Source organism: Ciona robusta, chromosome 5 (genome assembly GCF_009617815.1).
Source record: "Ciona robusta chromosome 5, ASM961781v2".
Taxonomy (NCBI): Eukaryota; Metazoa; Chordata; class Ascidiacea; order Phlebobranchia; family Cionidae; genus Ciona; species Ciona robusta.
Window position 1 is genome coordinate 3,369,516 of NC_143239.1, and position 14,849 is coordinate 3,384,364.

The 14,849-nt window shown below is 33.3% G+C and overlaps 2 protein-coding genes across 2 annotated transcripts; both read right to left on the bottom strand.

Moving 5' to 3' along the window:
- Positions 1-9: 9 nt before the first annotated feature.
- Positions 10-11,360, bottom strand: LOC149735652 (uncharacterized). Its single transcript, XM_089878490.1, has 21 exons — positions 10,412-11,360; positions 7,196-7,390; positions 6,969-7,067; positions 6,587-6,742; positions 5,897-6,091; positions 5,633-5,728; positions 5,395-5,541; positions 5,194-5,305; positions 4,778-4,956; positions 4,358-4,630; positions 3,949-4,175; positions 3,719-3,877; positions 3,309-3,513; positions 3,066-3,162; positions 2,539-2,664; positions 1,843-1,962; positions 1,650-1,768; positions 1,273-1,339; positions 1,033-1,121; positions 711-835; positions 10-519 (listed from the first exon to the last, which is right to left on the bottom strand). The coding sequence occupies exons 1-20, from the start codon at positions 10,497-10,499 to the stop codon at positions 753-755; spliced, it is 2,832 nt and encodes a 943-aa protein (XP_089734616.1). The 5' UTR covers positions 10,500-11,360; the 3' UTR covers positions 10-519; positions 711-752.
- A 149-nt stretch (positions 11,361-11,509) lies between these two features.
- LOC149735653 (uncharacterized) lies at positions 11,510-14,192 on the bottom strand. The gene is made up of 4 exons (XM_089878505.1): positions 14,032-14,192; positions 13,544-13,671; positions 12,641-12,709; positions 11,510-11,815 (listed from the first exon to the last, which is right to left on the bottom strand). Exons 1-4 carry the CDS (start codon positions 14,117-14,119, stop codon positions 11,768-11,770), a joined length of 333 nt encoding a protein of 110 aa, XP_089734631.1. The 5' UTR covers positions 14,120-14,192; the 3' UTR covers positions 11,510-11,767.
- Positions 14,193-14,849: the final 657 nt, after the last annotated feature.

The window sequence follows — 14,849 nt, forward strand, 5'->3', positions numbered from 1 at the left end:
CACCATCGGTGCATTTTTCTGCTTAATCCATGTAATAGCGATTAACAACATTTAGTATTACAATTATCTTTACTCAATGCAGTGGTTTACAAAATGTTTTATAGTTGTTAGGAGTAATTAAGAACACATATTCTCAACTATCTGGTTTTCGCATTGGGTAAACTTAAAACATTAAAAATGCATAAAAGTATTCTTAGAATTTGCACAAGCAATTACAAAATTACAGGTTCCGACACATGTAAATAGTAAAAATAAAATAAAGCTCAATTAAATGCTAATTTATAACTTATACAACTACATAACAAACTGGCATGAGGTGTATGAAACAGAACACGTGTGTTATAATGTCGAGAATAAATAAGTTACATTTATTCAACAAAACACATACATTTGATTATATACCCATATTCAGTTTATAAGTTCCAGTTGGCCATGACCCTATTTTCTTGTGTGTATACCAATTCACTTTCCAGGCTTATAACATTCACTCAAAACTTTATGCATGAAGATATACTGTTTCTATAACAAGAATAATTTCAATTGTTACTTTTAGTAGGCTACTTATAAATTCAAAAGTAATGTACATTGTATTTGTGATATTAATGTATGTGTCATATTGTAAAATTAATCAACTTCATACTATATTCTAAGACTAAGTAGAAAATACAGCTTTTCATAAACGTGTAATTTTAAAAACTGTATTATGTCACCTGGTTGCAAAAAGTCAACTGTTTGAACATAACTTTGAGGCCTCATATATTTTGATGGTTTTTTTCATTATTATGATAAGTATTAAGTGTCTTAGGTTTTCCAACGTCCATGTTTTCATATGCACCTGTAAATTTTGCATTAAAATTTGCAATATTATAAAAAAGAAAGTGTAAAAAGATAAAAGGGGAATATGCATTTTGTCGTATTTTTATCTGGCACGAGGTGTATAAAACAAAACATCTATGTTTTAAAGACTGAGGTTTTCTGATTACATGAAGATAAAGCAATTTACATTCATTCATTCAAACTAAATTAAAATACCTTCACAGTTTGTTTCATTCTGATCAAAAGCTTCATTATTTTGAACAAAATGAGCTGTTTGTGGTCTGCTTTGTGTCAAAGGTCTATCCCTGATTGGTAATGTACATTATATACATTGAATTGATACATAAAAGGTATTTAGCACACAGAGGTTACAAACATAATACTAGAAGTGGTTTATAATATGTTAATTGTACTTCCACAGTTGTCCATGTTTACAAATGAACAATATAGGCTCACCTTTGCTTTTTATACAAATAAACAGCTGCAACCAAAGCGATCAGAGTGGACAGGCCTAGAATAATAACTGAAAAAACACTTTTTGTTCATTAACTTAACCATGTGTCTGCCTATATCAATATTTCTTTACGTACACTTTTGTTTCTGTTAGAAGTTTAACTTGATAATAATTAAACATAAATGGCTTGTTTGTCTGCTAGGTTTAGCAACCACGCTTATTTTCTTCCAATTAAATGTAAATATGTTTTTAACTGTAAGCATATTTTAACAGCTGTTGTTTTGTCACCATATCCAGTCTTTTCATTCAAAATATTTCTAAATCTTCACTACTGTTATCGCAAAGACAAATAAAAAAATATTACTATCCTAATAATCACTTGCTACAACTTGTGTGTTAGAATTTGCCGGCGGATCTCCAATTGGAGTTGTAGCTGTTGGTTCACTGGTTTGTGTCAAGTAAACTCCATCGGCTAAAGTCAAGGTGACAACTTGGAATCTAGAAAATAAAATACAACACAACTTCTTGCCTCCCAAAGTTATTACAGAAAACTTTTTTATAAGTATACATACTTGTACAAGACTCCATTTTTTAGTTTCTTGTTGGTACAGCTTATAATGGTTGATGGGTTTATTTTACATTGGGTTGTTGCAGTTAATGATAATGCAACTTCTTTGCTTGTTTCACTGAACCTTTAAGTTAAAATTGAATTTAAATTAAGATATTCATATTTTCAATATATGGGTGTCAATTTAGACAACCTATAATGAACTACTGGGTTGGAGAAACTATATTTAAAGAAGTATCCTGCCATTAGTTATATGTCTTGCCCAAGGACACATACATTAACAATGGTAGAAGTGTCTTGCCTCGAACCCATATCCTCTAGGCCAGTGCTCTTCAACCGGTGTGCACGGTGCACCAAAATATGCCAGGGGTGCACCAGTACAAAAGGGTATACAAGGGTGCATCACAAACTTCAACAATTTTCAGCAATAATATTCAGTTTTGAACATTTTTAACAAACTTAGCCACATTCCTTCAGTTTTTTTTATATGAATTCTATATCTTGTATCACTGGTAATCGAAAAAACGTCATGAGTTTTACGTTTAAATAATCAGGGGTGCATGAGTTTGTCGCAACAACTTTAGGGGTTCACCAACCCAAAAAAGGTTGAAGAGCACTGCTCTAGGCTAAAGACAGGCGTTTCTATCACGTTGCCAGATAAATTGAAGTGTTATCAACCTGTCAAAAATTCTAAAAATACCTGGGCAACACTGCAATACAAAACGAAGGCAAGTTGGAGTTGGAAATAATGTTTTGAATATCAAGCCATGTGTAGTTAGCTTTATCAACATCAATTCCTTGTTTTCTTCCGATGACAAAATAACAGCTGAATTTAAACAAAAAACAATGAATGAAACAGTGCAACTTGTTTTATATTGCATCGTTATAACACAAGTGTTCTGTTTCATACACCTCGTGCCCATTTAGAGTTACTACGTATGTAACTTTGTGGGTGACTTTTTCTTCTTTTTTTAATGTATGACTGACAGTTTAAACCCATAAAGAACCACTGGGTTGAAGCACGGTAAATACAACTACGATATATTGGTACTCACTCACAAAGTAACATACGTGGTAACTCGTAAGCTGGTACGAGGTGTATGAACACCTGTGTTATAACGACTGTCGTTTTCCGGCCAAGCGAGGATAAAGTAAGTTACATTCATTTATTCATTCATGGTACACAAATATTACATAAGCTTATTTTCTAACAAAATATTGTTTTACCTGATTGGTCCGTTACTTTCGTCAACTTTGTTTATTTGTATATGTGAAGTACCAGCAGCATTTCCAATTGTTGTGGGTGTTGGTATACTGTCAGGTGCTACAAAAATATTTTAATTTTATGTTTGACTCAACTTAATACAATCTATTTTCTCTAAAATTACATTTTTTCAAAAAACTTAGTTATAAAAGTGTCTTTAAAAAGTCATGATTTAATAAATTGTTTGAGATAAAAAATTTTGGTACCTTGTACTTGTGATGTACATTGTCCTGATGCAACAACAAACTTGCCAACTTCCGAACAAGTTTGCGTGGCCACTTTTATGTTATATTTAGAATTTGGTTGCATTACAAAATGGTAAGGTGAAATGCCATTATATGTGTGTGTAACAGAGGTTCCAGTGTCTGTCACACCAGTTGCTTTTTTGTGCAAACTTCTTGTTATGACAATCTAAAAAAGCTTGGTTTGTACATCAGCATGTCAAATATAGCTTACTAAGCTTAGTATATCAACAAAGATGTATTAACAGTACATTAAAGTGTTTACTAAAATACTACCCTATATTTCTACATACTTTCTATATACCTAGGGTAAAAAGTCAAACAGTTCGTTTAACTTAATTAACATCTCATGATTTAAAATTTTTTTTACTTACCCTTGCTCCAATTATTCCAGTTTCAGGCCCTTTAATCCAAGACACTGAACATTGAGAATCAATAGAATTTGCAATTGCTAATAAAATACTCGGTATTTCACCAGCTGTTCTTGTAATGGCATGACTAATTTTCTTTGAATATTTTGGGAACAAAATGATCTGCCAAGTTTAAACATTGAGTGATTTAATTGAACATATATAATCAAAATAATTTATATCAAACATATTACCTTTATTGCATATTCTGTCCGTGGAGCCAAGCTTTGAAATGTGACTGAGTATTTGTAATCACTTGTTGATTGATTGGTAAGGGTTTTTGTATACGTTTTACTGGAACTAATGACATATATATCATATACAATGTTTCCACTTGTTTTAGTTAAGTCTGTCCAATCAATTTGCAGTTGGTTACCAGGACAACTACCAGGTGAAGAAGTGATTATTGAGCTTTGAGCATCTAAAAAAAGCTCGGACATTAAATTAATAATAAACAAGTTTGATAAAGCGGGCAGAGCTGTATCATACACGTGCATGGAATAGGAAATTCGTAATATAACGCATGTCGTTTTCCTGCCACACGACGATAAAGCAAGTTATACTCATTCAACCACAATAAAAAAAAACACAATTTCCATTTACTTGAAAATCCAGTTTTTGATATTACGTTTGAAGAACCATCAGAAGTAGTTGCCCAACATGAAACAACATCTGCATTTCCAAGTATAAAGATGTGGGAAATTTGACTTGATACTTCATGTTCATTGAACACTGTATTGGATATGAATGGGGCTCCTTGTTCAACTGTTACACCATTTATTTTCCAATGAACGGTTGGTGAAGTTTCACCAATAAATTTGCAAGTATAGGTTGATGAGGTTAATTTATTTTCCAACAATCTTGGTCGCTTGTCAACTGTAAAACAAAATTAAAAACATACCAACATTTCATTTTGTGGAAATAAAACATTTTCAGATACCATCCTTATTAATTTTTATAAATATATTACTATAAAATAAATAAGGTATTTCCAAGAGGACACTTTTATTTACAGAGACTTACTGATTACAGTAGTTTTTGTAGATTGATCAAGAGAAGTAGCATTGCAAGTATAAACACCAGAATTTCTATGCAAACTTCTAGTTAAATACAAATGTGATGTTGATTTTTTGTTTAGAGTTCCTTGTGTAATTATTTGATAAACACGTTCGCTTGTGTTTGTTGAAACATCTTGTGAGTTTCTGTCACATAAAGGAAGCATTATTGCTGAAATATAGTCTTTTTTAAATCTAACAGGACAGACTATTCACTAGTGTTTGGAGTAAAACTTATTCTGTTTTTTGGGGTTGAAAATGTAATAAAGCGATTCAAATTCCTGTCATATTTAATTTAAAACACTTATGTTTAAAATGGTAAGACATAAAATGCTTCTGTTATGTACATGGCAACATATTACACAAGTATTAATTTAATCTTACATTTTCCATGAGACAGGGGGCCCAGGAATGACATCAGATGAACAAAGCACAGAATCTTCTTTATACTTTACATATAAAGTGGAATTGGACGCAACTAATTTTGTGCCTTTTACTTTAAATAAAAAATATCAACAAGTTGATGACAACAAAATAATGTATTAACTTTGTAAGTATATCAAAAAACAGAAAGGTTTTATTCACCCTTTATTTGACAAATAAAATGAGCCACAGTTGTGGGTAACACAGATAACCAACTCCATGAAACTGTTGATCCAACAGCGGAAACACCTCCCACACTAGGATTCTGTGCATTCCAGTTATTATACTTCCCGTTTTGAATATTTGGGCCTGTAAAGCACATGATGTGACAACAAAACTAACTTAGTCATTAGGTTTATATCTGTTTAATTTAAAAGTCGATTGCTAAATTGAAAATGACCTGTTCCGCGGTTAGTAGTTTTGAAATAAAACTTGTCATGTGTTGTGCTCCATTCCCACCCAGTTCCGTCTGATGTCTTTACTGCACCAATAAAAGCTGGAAAACAGGAAAGGATAACATAAAATAAAAATATATTGTATTGATATTCATTTTATTATAAATAACAACTTATTGTTCTATATTTTTAATAGCAATCTTTTACTACCTAAATTTCTTTACCACTTAAATTACTAGTTTCTAATATAGTTAAGAAAATTGATAGACCAATATTATTAGATGTCATCCATTTTCCTTCACTCTTATAAGTAGCTCCTTTAGTTTGAAGGAAGGTTTGAGTTTCTGCATCTGGTATAATTGCAAGGTGGCCCTTCAATCCAATACATGATCGATTTGCCAGTAAGTGACTTGCAGTTGGTGGGAAAAATATAAAATAACTTCCCTTGTAATAATCCAGTGGAACTAGAAGAAAAACAGATTGAAAGTTTGGCTAAAACGATTTGTATTTTATAGGCAACATTTTTTGTCATATGAATGAACGATTGTAATTGGATTTATCCTCGCATGGCCGAAAATGGCAAAAACACAGGTGGTCTGTTTCATACACCTCATGCCACCTTACAAGTTACCAAGTATCTTACTTAGTGGGTAATTATTTTTTTAGATTTTTTTATTTTTCTGTATGGCTGATAACTTGGACAACCCGCTAGTGACTACTGAGTTTTAGTAATTGCCGTTAAGTGTTTTGCTTAATGACACACACGCACACAATTGTAGCAGTAACAAGCCTTCAACCCATTACCTCTGGTCAGGCGTGTTAACTACTTTGTCACGGTGCCGAATACAACAGATAATACAACATCATTACATAACACATGTACAGATGCGTAAAATAAAAAAAAAACATTTCCATACAATGTATATTTTACACAAACCATAACTATTCTTTAAAGTCACCTTTAAATTGACAAATGTAATGGGCCTCGATATTCGATGCAACTGATTCCCAAGTCCAGGAATAAATTCCTAAATCAGACCCAACCACTGCAAAATCTCCTTTATTTGGCGAATATATATGCCAGTTGTTATACTTTCCATTTGGTATATATTCATCTGTTTTTAACACATAAAAAGCATTTTAAGGAAAAGTGTTTATTTAGAAATTTAAATTATATTATATTAACTGTATTTATCTCTTCGATTGCGGTAGTGAAAAATTAGAAATGTTTTAAACACAAATACACATATTTACATTTAATTGGAAATAAATAACCGCGGTTGTTACACCTAGCAGACAAACAAGCCATTAATTTTTTTAAGAAAGTTTAATTTAAGATACCATCTTTTCTAAGATAGGTAGTTTTAAAATAAAACTTGTCATGCGTTGTGCTCCATTCCCAACCAGTTCCATCTGATGTCTTCACTGCATCAATCCAAGCTAATGAACATTTTAAGTTATTGTCCTATAAGGTAAATGTGGACAATTTTTGTATTGTTTGAAATATAAACTAAAATTTAAGTTTTATATTTTAATGTATACCATTAAATCTTGTTTATTATTTAAACCTTTGTTTTTGCTTGCCATCCATCTTTTTAAACTCTTGTTAATAGTTCCTATAAATTTTATGAAGTATTGAGTATCTGCGTCTGGTATAATTGCAAGGTGCCCACCCATTCCAACACATGCAGATTTTGCACCAGCATGATTTGCAGTTTGAGAAGAAAATACAAAGTAACTTTCCTTGTGGTAATAAACAACTCCTAAATATATGTTTGTATGATATATATAAATAAACAATCAAGTATAAACAGCCCATAGTTTGCACATTCGAGGCTTAATGTTGCTACCATTGTTGGCGCGTGTGACGTTTAGTATGACCGGTTCCACCAGGCCCCCAAGGGTGTGTTTTGATATGATCTTTTATAACAGCAGTTCCAAAACTTTTTTTTTTAAATTGCCTGTTTGATTCTTTACAATTATTTTCATATTTCGCGGCCTTATAAAAATTAAAGAAATCTATAGCGAAATACAAAAACCACAGAACATTCCCTAATTAAAGACTAATAAAGCAAGCATTACACCCGAGTAAGCTTTATCATCGAATCACAATCCTTGATGTACATTGCAGACCCTCTGAAACTGCTGTACTAACCCAAGTTGGTCCGCGGACTTCAGTTTGGGAACCGCTGCTTCATTACATGCATAGTAGGGTGGGGGAAGATGGGACACTTTTCTTTCTATTTTCTCGTCCCATTTGGTAGTAAACAAAGAAATTTCCAAAGAATTATAAAACTGCATCCTCACGACTCCCATAGACCGTTGTTAGTTGTTTAAAATACAATTAGGATAGTTAGACATTATGTGCTAATGTGTCCCATCTTCCCCCACCCTACGATAAATACAATCAAAGTAGGTAGGCGCAACTTTGGGTAGACGTTCAATATAGCACGTTCTTGGCGTATTTCGTTGTAGGGTAATTCCCTAGTTCACGCAATTTTGTTGTTATCAACGGTCTCTACCAAAGTTAGTATAGACCAAAGTTAGTATAGACCAAGTTAGGAAACGGATTGTAAAACAACGAGTCTTGTTATCCATTGTCTCGCGTCTATGACGTCATAGTCGCCACCATTACGGAGCCCACGGCATAGCATTTTATCATTGCTGGGTGCTGTTTTTCGTTTAAATATTGCGATTTTTTAAAAACCAAGCACTTCTGCGCGTAAAAATGGCTTTCTACTAATGTTATATCTTATCACAATAATAAACCTCACAAAAATAATCAACTTTTATTGAACACTCAATCGATTAAAGAGTAAAAAAACAGAAAATATCAGGTTTACTAACCAAAAACATAAAAGAACATGTTTAAAATATAAAAATACAAACAAAAATAACATTACCATAAATACAAACGCATAACATTACCATAAACTGGTGTATCTAGCTGCAGTTTTGCATGTAAATTGCCGTGATTTTACTTTTTGGCTCACAAACTTAACACGTATACCCGGCAACGAAACTTAAGGTATCTGTGTAAAATTTGCCTAATATCGAAGCGACATTGAGGAAAACAATACTAAGTTACTATTTTTGGTCCTCTGCTTGAATTAGTAAGCTACCTTTTTTGCGTTACGGGTCTTTATGAAATGTTGGATTATAAATGTAGTAAAGATGTCATGGATTACTCATGTTGGATTATAAATGTAGTAAAGAATGGCTCTGTAGATTCGTAGGTATGATCATATACTATTATGTAAACTAAGCTGATTGATGCTAGTCTTAATCGCCAACGTAAAGTACCCGGTTAAACCACACTGTACGCCGAAAACCAGTCAAAATATTAATTTACTTCACATTAATTCCTAGATTTAATAGTATATAACAAGATTTATATTAGAAAATATATTTTAAATGTTAAAACAACCGCTATACGTGTTTTCTAGCTTTGTATCGCTTACAAGAACTAAATAAACACATGCCAACCATGCATTTGTATAGGCGATTCACGCTCTGTGGGCTCCGTAATGGCGGACACGAGCGCCGTTTCCTAACTTGGTCTATACTAACTTTGGTATAGACCAAGTTAGGAAACGGATTGTAAAACAACGAGTCTTGTTATCCATTGTCGCGCGTCTATGACGTCATAGACGCCACCATTACGGAGCCCACGGCATAGCATTTTATCACTGCTAGGTGCTGTTTTTCGTTTAAATTTTGCGATTTTTTAAAAACCAAGCACTTCTGCGAGTAAAAATGGCTTTCTACTAATGTTATATCTTATCACAATAATAAACCTCACAAAAATAATCAACTTTTATTCAACACTCAATCGATTAAAGAGTAAAAAAACAGAAAATATCAAGTTTACTAACCAAAAACATAAAAGAACATGTTTAAAATATAAAAATACAAACAAAAACGCATAACATTACCATAAACTGGTGTTTCTAGCTGCGGTTTTGCATTTAAATTGCCGTGATTTTACTTTTTGGCTCACAAACTTAACACGTATACCCGGCAACGAAACTTAGGGTATATGTGTAAAATTTGCCTAATATCGCAGTGACATTGAGGAAAACAATACTGAGTTACTATTTTTGGTCCTCCGCTTGAGTTAGTAAGCTACCTTTTCTGCGTTACGGGTCTTTATGAAATCGGAAAACGCGAACAGCTTATCTGCTAGTACTTAAGCAGTTTGGAGCTGCATGTCCACTCATGTTGGATTATAAATGTAGTAAAGAATGGCTCTGTAGATTCGTAGGTACGATCATATACTATTATGTAAACTAAGCTGATTGCTGCTAGTCTTAATCGCCAACGTAAAGTACCCTGTTAAACCAGACTGTACGCCGAAACCAGTCAAAATATTAATTTACTTCACATTAATTCCTAGATTTAATATTATATAACAAGATTTATATTAGAAATTATATTTTAAATGTTAAAACAACCGCTATACCTGATTTCTAGCTTTGTATCGCTTACAAGAACTAAATGAACACATGCCGACCATGCATTTGTATAGGCGATTCACGCTCTGTGGGCTCCGTAATGGCGGACACGAGCGCCGTTTCCTAACTTGGTCTATACTAACTTTGGTCTCTACTAACTTTGGTTTTTGTGGCATTTGCACGGACAAAGGTTAACACAGACCCAGTGTCATATCAGAGAAAATATTTTTCCATTATATCCTACTACATCCTAAAAAATCTTAGCGTTCAAGATAAAAAAAAACACTTTTCTCAGAATTAAGAGTCAAACAGACACGTAAGAAAACTTACCTTGGCCGTCCACCGTAGTTGCCAAAAAGACCACAGTGATTGCCATGATTACATGGTTGGTTGCTATATGACTTATAGGGTAAGACATTTTAACCTTCTGATTTTTCTAATCGTATAACGTAAAATATGAGATATGCTAGTTTTCTCCGGTTGTTCAAAACACACTTCTTCTAAACTGATTTAGTTCTTCTCCAATACCAACGAAAGATGTTTAAGGAAATGTGTCAGTTTCGCCCACGTATTGTCGTTCTTAAAGAAACCGTAGTGTTGCGGAAGAAACCCACATCAAATATTATGTCCCGGAAACTTGTAGGTGTGTATAATCAGCAGTCGTGTTTTAAACAGTTAACAAAGCGTTATGGGAGTTTTGAGGATACGGTTTTATGAGTCGTTAAATGTTCTTTGTTTACTGCCAAATTGTACGAGAAAATAGAAGCAAAAGATGTCCCATCTTCCGCCACACTACTATATAGTATGGTGGGGGAAGATGGGAAACTTTAGCACATAATATCTAAATATCCTGATCATGTTTTAAACAATTAACAACGGTCTATGGGAGTCGTGTGGATACGATTTTATGATTCTTTGATTGTTCTTTGTTTACTACCAAATGAGACGAGAAAGAAGAATGAAAAGATGTCATATCTTCCGCCACACTTATGTGTTGCTTATATCCTTGCTATAGCCTTTAACTGGTCATGGACGTTAAAAAGTTTTAGGTCGTTTTGGCGATAAACCAAATATATATGTTTTGTAATTAACTGGTTACAAGCTTTCTAAGTATAAACAAAGATTAAACAAACAAATAAAGAACAAACATAACGTATTTATCCTTACGTGGCGGGCATATCTGTTGTTATCCTTTGGATTGTGTTCTGCTTCATACAATAACTCCGCCTACAAGTTTCCAACACGTATGTAGCTTACGGATGTTGTTGTTTACAGCTATAGACAATGCATAGGAACCACTGTGTTACAGCGATTGCCATAACGCGTCTTGCCCAAGAATATACTATATGCCTACGATGTGGCAGTAGAGCCTTTAAAACTCGTAGCCGTTAGGCTGGAGGAGGGCACCCGCTAACCAATGCACATGGCTCAAATCATTGTTGAATTTAAGTCGTACAATTCTTCACAGTTTTAAATATTTGTACATATGACATATTACAATTGCAACATTTCTTAAACTTGGAATTAAAAACTAGAGTTTACAAATTCCGATACAACCAAAAGTACATTAACTGGTAATCAGTGGCTTTAACTACAAAAAAATTACTTAAAACAACAAGTTGCTTAAAACCGGATACAATATTAAGAGTTAAAGTTTTAGCTCGAGCTGTGCTGATGACAGAACTCTCACTCTCTCGCCATTGACTCGCCAGCTGCACTTGGTCCATTAAGTTGCTAGGTTAAAAATAGAATGATCACTTTAGGGTAGCTTATGTTACGTATAAAGTGGCCATAAAAACATTGCTTGTTTATATGGCGAGATACGCAGCTATATATGGCTTTTTAATACTGTATTTATATTTTTTCTGCATTTGTAAAATGTACTATAAATTGCTGTTAAAATTACTCATTTTCTAAATGGGCGCTATACTTAAACTCAGAATCTCCTTGATCACCAACATGGCCAAATAACCACGTAACTGGGAAATACAAGATTTTCGAGCAGTGCAAAAAGTCGGCGTGCGGGAAAAAGAGCGAACCGCGTAAAGCGTGCCGGATAAGAACAATAATTACCTCGAGAAATTTAAATAAGCGAGAATGATAACCTGCCCGAAACGAACAAACACGAGACCATTGCGACGCTTAAAGGAATTGGATAATATGTATGCTGAGTATATAAAACACTTGACAGCATAATTAATTATAAGTATCTATACTAGGGTACGTTAACTTTATTTGGACTGTAATGTATTAAAACTCTATTTACTTTTAAGCTATATCAATACAATTGGTAGTATTCAGTATTTTCACAAGCCCGCCTTTTACTTGAAAACTTTTTTTTTAATTTTAGTAGTTTTTATCCTTATAATGTTTTCACGTTTATCACTTTGTTTTGCCGTTTCTTCATTGGCTTAATAATTCGATCTTTGCCATTGTATTCGAGGAGATAAAAAAATATGCTGCTTATGGTTCGCTATCCCGGAAATTTGTATTAAGTACGAAAATATATCCATGTTAGAACATGTGACTAATAGTTATAAATCACCAACAATTACTTACTCTTGCCACTTGTACAATGCTGCAGAACGGGCAAAACCAACTCACAAGACAATCTCCGCAGAATCCGCCCTGTTAATAAATCAATGAACGATAAATGGATGAAAGAATAAATGTAACTTATTTACCCTCGTGTAACGAGGCAAAAGTCGTTATATTACTAGTATTCTGTTTCACACAGCACCTCGTGCCAGGTTAAGCACGTATTTGAAATTATTTTTGAATGTTATTTTGTGGAAATTATTTTGTAATGTGTGGTGGGGTGGGACCCTACTATATGTCTGGCAATTCTAAAACAATTCAAAGAAAAAACATTTCAGTGAAGACAATGCCGGTTAATAATTTATTTTTCGGATTATATTCTGCGGTGACGCACGGTGATCGGTAAATTAAGTAAATAGTTTTTATTCATTGACCAACGGAGGTGGGCGGGGAGTTATTTTAATGACGTCACCAGGTCATAAAAATTCCTTTGCAGATTTTAAATGTACTTTATAGGCAGACAGTTTACTTTGCAGCCGATAACAGTTATGGTAAAAGTCAATGATGCACTAACAATGTCGACTAATATAAACCTAACAGAACTATCCAAGCATTTTCTAGTTCAGTATGCGTACATTTAAACCCAATACGATACATTGTCACGTTTAGTACTGTGGGGTAAGCTGGAATACCCTTAGCACCAAAATCCCGTCTTTCTTGATCGTATTTTAAACATTTAACAACGTCCTGGCAGGGCTACGGTTATATATTTCTGTAAATATTATTTGTTTAATAATATTTACAGAAAATGAGACAATAAAAAGAAAATTGGACAATAAAAAGACTAAAAACATGTCCCATCTTTCCCCATCTTACTATATACGTACACAACAATTTATGCCCTTTAATGTTGAATCATCTTACGTCTATGTTATGGTTCTCCCGAGTTTTTTCTCTCGTCTTTGCAATACAGTAGATACCGACCGGTCCCAGCAAGGACGCAAGTGTACAAGTTAAACAAGACCCTCTTCCGGCTTTCTCAGCATTCTCACCTGTACATAGAACACATAATTGTTATATACCAAATACTGTATGTTATGCTTAGTAAATTTTTTGTACGCTAACTTTGGCATCTGGATTCAGTTTCTCAAACCCACTGAATAATTTTGGCATTTAGTTTCTAAAACCCACTGAATAATTTAACGTATAACAGTATAAGTTTTAATTATTATAAGCGTTCACATGCAATTCTATAAAATATTTTAAATAAATAAAAGATTTTTTTGATTCAGTTTTTGAAGTCTGATTACTTGCGAATTACGTTAACATTTCAACATTGTTTAATAAAAAACTTTCTATTATTATTAATATTTTTATTATATTTTAATAATAAAATAAAATAAAAAACTAACCTGCCACAATGCAGGGGCAGAAATAACCTTTAATGCAAACGCCACAGTTGCCAAAGCAACCAAACAAACCGAAGTTCCATTCACCCATTTTTAAAGAAGTCACTTAATTATACAAACCGAAATAGAAAGGTTATACGCGAATCTGTAATGGACAACAAAATAAAAATAAGTTCTTTATATAGTTAGGAGGAAGAAGTACAAATAGCATTTAAAGAATTATAAAATCATATCCTAACGGCTCCGATAGACCGTTGTTAATTGTTTAAAACACGATCAGGTTTTTTTGAGATTAGGCAAATCAAAGTTTTCCGTCTTCCCCCACCCTACTATATAAGCGTTAAAAATAATGCTTTATAGCACGCGTTAAACAGTAGCCGTTCGTGTGTATGTAACTATGGTTACAAACTAACCCAATACAGCATATACAAATAAGCCGGTAATTAATTTGTAAGTTTACATGTACCGCGTTGGCAAATATAAGCGGGCAAATATAAACGACCTTTTTATAAGATTCGGGTTTCGGCGCTTCGTTGCAGTCTACCATACATTTATATTTTGCAGCTTTAATTAATCTTTTTTGCAGCTTTAATTAATCTATGCTGAAAGCATTATTAGGACCTGAAACGGCCTACTAGAGATATCTCTAGGAGGCCGTGGACCTGACTATTTACCGTGAATTCTGTATTCAACTGTTACCTAAATTCCTGTTTGAAATAATGTGGGAAAAATTGATAAGCTTTAGTCTCCTATATACCGAACTGTAACAAATATATCACAGTAGGTTGGGGGAAGACGGGACACCTTTTACACATAATATT

What these genes read in the sequence shown, in the direction of transcription:
- LOC149735652 (XM_089878490.1), bottom strand. Translation starts at nt 10,499, where the DNA reads ATGTCTTACCCTATAAGTCATATAGCAACCAACCATGTAATCATGGCA. An exon ending in GATGGCAAGCAAAAACAAAG is followed by an intron (nt 7,068 to 7,195) that starts GTTTAAATAATA and finishes AATGTTCATTAG; the next exon opens with CTTGGATTGATGCAGTGAAG. An exon ending in GGACAGAATATGCAATAAAG is followed by an intron (nt 3,878 to 3,948) that starts GTAATATGTTTG and finishes TAAACTTGGCAG; the next exon opens with ATCATTTTGTTCCCAAAATA.
- LOC149735653 (XM_089878505.1), bottom strand. Translation starts at nt 14,119, where the DNA reads ATGGGTGAATGGAACTTCGGTTTGTTTGGTTGCTTTGGCAACTGTGGC. An exon ending in CTGCCCCTGCATTGTGGCAG is followed by an intron (nt 13,672 to 14,031) that starts GTTAGTTTTTTA and finishes TTCTATGTACAG; the next exon opens with GTGAGAATGCTGAGAAAGCC. An exon ending in GCATTGTACAAGTGGCAAGA is followed by an intron (nt 11,816 to 12,640) that starts GTAAGTAATTGT and finishes TTTTTAACCTAG; the next exon opens with CAACTTAATGGACCAAGTGC.